Genomic DNA, 5,736 nt, shown 5'->3' with positions numbered 1-5,736 from the left:
ACTCAACAAAAGTCCACTTTCAGTCCAGTTTCAGCCGGTGTTGAAAGTGTGCGTATGCCCTAATTACACAATCACAGAAGAGTCCAGTCCAGAAGACTGAGAAAATAAAAACTCAACATTGTCTTTATATCCATCAAGTTAGTTGGGAAAAGTCGGTGCCTCGAGGGACAGAGTTTGAGACGCTCCCTAAATAATCATGTCACACCAAAATAAAAGACGACGTTCTTCAAATGGGCCACAGGCACAAACAATATATAATAAAGACAGATCAGAATGTTGAATAAGTGTAACTGTGTTTTTACCTGCTGTTTTCTCCTTTATTGTTGGAAGGCGGTGGATGCAGAACAGTTTGGTTATCCTCCATATCCACCACACATTTTGTATGCAGTTCCGTTTCTGCAGAGTTCAGAGCAAATGTGTCTCTGTCTTGTTGAGAAAGTTTCCATACATTTCTAATCCAAGTAGCTAGCTAGTTAGCCTAATCGTGTATCTACTTAAACTACATCTGACTGACACTTGGCAAGTTGGATTTATTTGCCCTTATTTAAGATTAGAGGTAGCTAGCTAACGTGACACATATAAGCAGCCTGTCATTTGGCTAGAAGACTTGGTTGCTAACTTTCTATCTGCAGCAAAAAAAAAATCTATTTGGGATAAAAGGCTAAAGAAGGGGTACTAAAAACGAGTTAGCACGTATTAAATACAACTGTAACGTTTGCTGAATTCGGGTTCTTTTTCAGTTACGGTAACTTACCTCTCCGGTTCATGGGTCGGACTCTGACTGCAACTTTTACCTTGGTATCCGACATTTTCATCCACTTTCCTCCCAGCCTGGACTACCATCAATGTGTTAGCTAGCAAGCTATGGCTATCCGTCTGGCTCTCCCCGTCCCCGAAAAGACCAGTCCACTTTCAGCCGGTGTTGAACGTGTGAGTATGCCCTAATAACACAATCCCAAAAGAGTCCAGTCCAGAAGACAGAGAAAATAAAAACTGAACATTGTCTTTATATCCATCAAGTTATCGTCCTCTGCAGATCCAGCACTGTGCTCCAGTCCCAGACAGCATCACAACCGCCATCTTCAAGTGGGAGCAGTTCACACGATTGTCTCTCTCTCTGGCTGCTGGAAATCATGCGGTGCCTTAAGGCTATGCAACAACAAAAAGGATTTCTCATAACACGAACCGAACTGCCCAATATTGGGAAACCCAGCATGGGGGATCGGGAAGTCGGAAACTGTATCAGTGCACGCGCTTATGGGGTTCCAAAATATTGTGAAATGTCAAATGCAGACTGTGTAAAATGTGTAAGAGGAAGAAGAAGAGGAGGAAATACTAGCCCTCCTCATCAGTGGCCTGAAAGTGACTAAACTTTTACTGATGCCCATCAAATTTGCTTTCTGTTTGGGGCCTTTTTTATGTCCGGGACTGGCCCGGATAGCCTAGCCTACTTAGTCGATACACCAGGAGTATAATCATTAGTCCAACACGTTTTGCAAAGGAAACGGTTTACTCCCAAAAAAGGTTTTACAATGAAAACGAGAGTTTCAATTGGACAAATGCAGGTTTCGTTCCGTTTAGATCCGTTTGGATCGTAGTGAATACACCCTATGAAACAGAACATGTGCAAATTACCTCCAAAAGTGTTCAAACAAATAGACTTCATTAAAAATAAATGAAATAAATTAACCTTATGGCAAAAGGTCTCCCTTGTAAAATAGATCTTCTGACCTCAATGGGACTTCCTGGATAAATAAAGATGAATACAATTAAATGTATTGTCTAATTAGCACCAGGCTGTCAGTTAAAACATAACCAGAGATGAGCAATGTTCCTAAAATATGTAATGACATAGGTGCAGTCACTGTAAGCACAGTACAGTTTTACAATTAGTAGGCCTAGTTTATTTGTATATCTCAGAAGTAATTATCCACCTGTCATTACCATGTCATTATCCACCTGTCATTACCATGTCATTATCCACCTGTCATGACCATGTCATTATCCACCTGTCATTACCATGTCATTACCCACCTGTCGTTACCATTTCATTATCCACCTGTCATGACCGTGTCATTATCCACCTGTCGTTACCATGTCATTATCCACCTGTCATTACCATGTTATTATCCACCTGTCATTACCATGTCATTATCCACCTGTCATTACCATGTCATTACCCACCTGTCGTTACCATGTCATTATCCACCTGTCATTACCATGTCATTATCCACCTGTCATTATCATGGTATTATCCACATGTAGTTACCATGCCATTTTCGAAAAGAAAAACATGCTCAAAAAAAATCCTCTTAAAACATTTGTATAATTTTAATCTGGATTTTATTTATCACAACAGGTGGAATCACCAGTCATTATGCATTTTGTTTATATATTTTTTCACAATACAAGTCAGCCAGACAGCTAACTCTACCTACATCATTTTTGGACTAGAATAGCATCCGAGTGAACTGAATACATCTTCACTGCATGGTCTCCACTGTCTAAAACAATCAGCGTGTTCTGTGCTGTGGCGACCAGCCCCACCGGGCGAACCAAGTCTCCACTGACCAGAGGGGTTAGGACCGGGCCGTTCTGGAGCTTTCCCAAACTCCAAATCAACCCACGCTGGGAGTCTATCACGATCACATCCCCGTCCCTGTCAAAGGCCACGGCAGACATGCAGGGCCACACGGAGGCCCCCAGGCTCAGAGTAAAGCTGTCTATCTGAGAGAGCACGTTAAAGTCTTTGTTGAATATTGTCAGTCTGGTAGGCCGGGGGCCATTTGGAGGTTGTGTGGTGGTGAGCCCCAGTGTCTCCACCAGGGCGATGTTCCCCGTCACCCGACAGCAGGCCACTGCCTTGGGCCGCTGGAGGTCGGTTATGACCGCTCGGTTCATCAGAGTTACGCCACGGGCAAAGTCCACCACGACCTGGGAGAGCGTGCCGGCCTGGATGTCAGTGACCAGGATATGTCCACAGCTGTCCACGTCCACCCCCCAGGGCATCTGGAAGGAGTCCCACACCGCCAGAACATAACTCCCCCTGGAGGTGAACACTTTCACTGCACCGTCACCGGCATCCGTCACAACCACATACCCGCTGGGAGTCACCGCCACATCCACCGGGTGACACACCTCCCCGTGGCCGCGACCCCTCCGCCCAAACCCGTGCAGCCGCCTGCCCTGAGGCCCGAATACCACCACCCTCCTTTCTCCATCGTGCACCACCACCAAGGTCCCAGTGGACCCGAACACGGCCACCCCCGTGGGGTTGATCAGGGACCCCCAGCCCCCGAAGGCTGAGCGAAGCCGCAGAGCTCCAGAGCCCAGACCTCCGACCCAGCCGCTGCCTCCTCTGACCCGATGAGGGACAGGTGACCTGGGGGAGCGGGAGAGCAGAAGATCCTGGAGGTCTGTCAGCGCCTGGCAGTGGGAGGTGCTGTCAACGTCACACAGCTGCCGGCAGAAAGGGCACTCAAGCTTCTCGAGGACGGGGTGGGAGAGCGCCCGGACACATTCCAGACAGAGTACATGGCCGCAGGACAGGTTCTGAGGCCGGCGTTCCTTCTGCCGTGGGTTATACTTCTCGAAGCAGACTTTACACTCCAGTAGGTTGACGTGGATCTCTCTCAGGAGGATCCCCTCTGTTCTCAGTGAGAAAGGAGGAACAGGAACATCAGCCATGATAGTGTAGATATCCTCTCTTTTACTGCTCTGCTGCAGTCTCTTTACCCAACGACAGTCACAGTGTCAGCTCTGCTGCAGTCTCTTTACCCAACGACAGTCACAGTGTCAGCTCTGCTGCAGTCTCTTTACCCAACGACAGTCACAGTGTCAGCTCTGTTGCAGTCTACCCGACGACAGTCACAGTGTCAGCTCTGTTGCAGTCTCTTAACCCGACGACAGTCACAGTGTCAGCTCTGTTGCAGTCTACCCAACAGCAGTCACAGTGTCAGCTCTGTTGCAGTCTACCCGACGACAGTCACAGTGTCAGCTCTGTTGCAGTCTCTTAACCCGACGACAGTCACAGTGTCAGCTCTGCTGCAGTCTCTTAACCTAACGACAGCCACAGTGTCAGCTCTGCTGCAGTCTCTTTACCCAACGACAGTCAGTGTCAGCTCTGTTGCAGTCTCTTTACCCAACGACAGTCACAGTGTCAGCTCTGCTGCAGTCTCTTAACCCAACGACAGTCACAGTGTCAGCTCTGCTGCAGTCTCTTTACCCGACGACAGTCACAGTGTCAGCTCTGCTGCAGTCTCTTTACCCAACGACAGTCACAGTGTCAGCTCTGCTGCAGTCTCTTAACCCAACGACAGTCACAGTGTCAGCTCTGCTGCAGTCTACCCAACGACAGTCACAGTGTCAGCTCTGCTGCAGTCTGCTACGGCTGGAAAGTATTTTTGAGGAAACACGGAGGAAATATGTTGAAAGTCAGAGAGGGAAAGAGAGAGGAGGAAAGAGACGGAGAGAGGAAAACACAACACGGGTGACATTTTGAAAGTCTGAGAACACTGGCCTCCTGTAGGCTTAGGCTGTCATGTGACTTTGACACAGTGGGCAGGCTCACTCTGAGGCCCTCTGCTGCCCTCTAGTGGAAAGAGGTGTCACACAGGTCTGAGGAACAATTCAGTGACTTCTGGAATCTCTGAGCCATGCAGTAAAACAATTAACACTAGTCTGGATGGTAATGGGTCACTTCTGAAAGGACTTCTGTTTGTCAGAATAGACACAAGTACGCAGTGATTTAGGGGCCCTCTGCTAGTTACTCCACATTACTCTGTGTGACTTCAAAACCATCATCTTGTCATTTCTAGTCTATGGTCAAAGTCATCGCTTTAACTTCTTCCTGACTTGGCAGCAGCATCAATTAACAGTTTGTTGAAATCCATCTCTTTATAGGTCAGAACATGGAGGCTATTTCTGTCTGTTCCCTGGCGTGCCGAACGAGTGAAATCTGATCCCTCTGGCTGCTTCTCAAACGGCACCCTACTCCCTATATAGTGCACTACCTCTGACCGGCACCCAATGGGCCCTGGTCAAAAGTGGTGCACCGAATAGGGACTAGGGTGCCATTTGGGACAGGTTGGTTGAGTGGTGAGGAAGGACAGCTCCAGGCTCCAGAGCAGGCCCACTTCCCTCTCCTGCTAGAGAGCAGACCCACCTCCAGAGGTCAATCCAGGGAATTACACATCTTCTACTGGACTAATCTCAGCAACCCAAAAACAAATCTCACTTGAGTGCTGGCCAAGCATCTTCATCTCCACAAGACTACGGTTTTGTCGACCCAATTGGACAGTGGCAAGCAAGTTCCAATAAACACCTGGAGTTGGACAAGCTATTAACTGTAGTGCTTTATACTTAGTGATTAGGCCTGTATGCAGATACTGTACCCTGGATAACTAAAATACAGCTTTGGTGTTTGGAGGAACCCAAAGTAGGGTCCCAAATGTGTTGTAGAATTATTGTGTAAATAGCTCAATATTTTGGAATCAACATGTGTACTGGAACCAGGAAGCATTCCACGATACATCATGTGCATATTATAATCATTCAGCTCTATCAACCTTTTCAACTATGAACCCTTGAATCACAAGGGGAGTTACAGAGAATGGATAAGACCACATAACGAAGGCCTTTGTACAAAGGCTATAGGTTTTAACCTCAACACAGTACAAGGTATTTCTAATGAGACATACACACAGTCTACAAGACAATTGAAGAGGAAATACTAAA

The 5,736-nt window shown here is 47.2% G+C and overlaps 2 protein-coding genes across 12 annotated transcripts in view; both read right to left on the bottom strand.

The window, feature by feature from the left end:
• The window catches only part of LOC110514705 (kinesin-like protein KIF13A), a 181,244-nt gene extending 179,880 nt beyond the window's left edge, over nt 1-1,364 (bottom strand). For all 11 annotated transcript variants that reach the window (XR_016483789.1, XM_090187006.1, XM_090187024.1 and 8 more), the window contains exons 1-2: nt 755-1,364; nt 303-396 (exon numbers count right to left, since the gene is read on the bottom strand). Coding sequence is in view for 10 of the 11 variants with exons in the window: in XM_090187006.1 (XP_090043132.1) it covers nt 303-396; nt 755-815 (155 nt within the window). In the remaining variant the exon portion in view is untranslated. The remainder of the gene's footprint in view (nt 1-302; nt 397-754) is intronic.
• A 956-nt stretch (nt 1,365-2,320) lies between these two features.
• On the bottom strand, nt 2,321-4,517 carry LOC110505984 (E3 ubiquitin-protein ligase NHLRC1-like). Its single transcript, XM_021585459.3, has one exon. The coding sequence runs from the start codon at nt 3,685-3,687 to the stop codon at nt 2,440-2,442; it is 1,248 nt and encodes a 415-aa protein (XP_021441134.3). The 5' UTR covers nt 3,688-4,517; the 3' UTR covers nt 2,321-2,439.
• Between the last annotated feature and the right edge of the window lie 1,219 nt (nt 4,518-5,736).

This window comes from Oncorhynchus mykiss, chromosome 2 (assembly GCF_057628025.1).
Source record: "Oncorhynchus mykiss isolate SJ-2025 chromosome 2, ASM5762802v1, whole genome shotgun sequence".
NCBI classification, from domain to species: Eukaryota; Metazoa; Chordata; class Actinopteri; order Salmoniformes; family Salmonidae; genus Oncorhynchus; species Oncorhynchus mykiss.
This window is presented reverse-complemented; position numbering and strand designations above follow the sequence as displayed.

Excerpts from the sequence above, each read along its gene's own strand:
- LOC110505984 (XM_021585459.3), bottom strand. The coding sequence starts at position 3,687 with ATGGCTGATGTTCCTGTTCCTCCTTTCTCACTGAGAACAGAGGGGATC.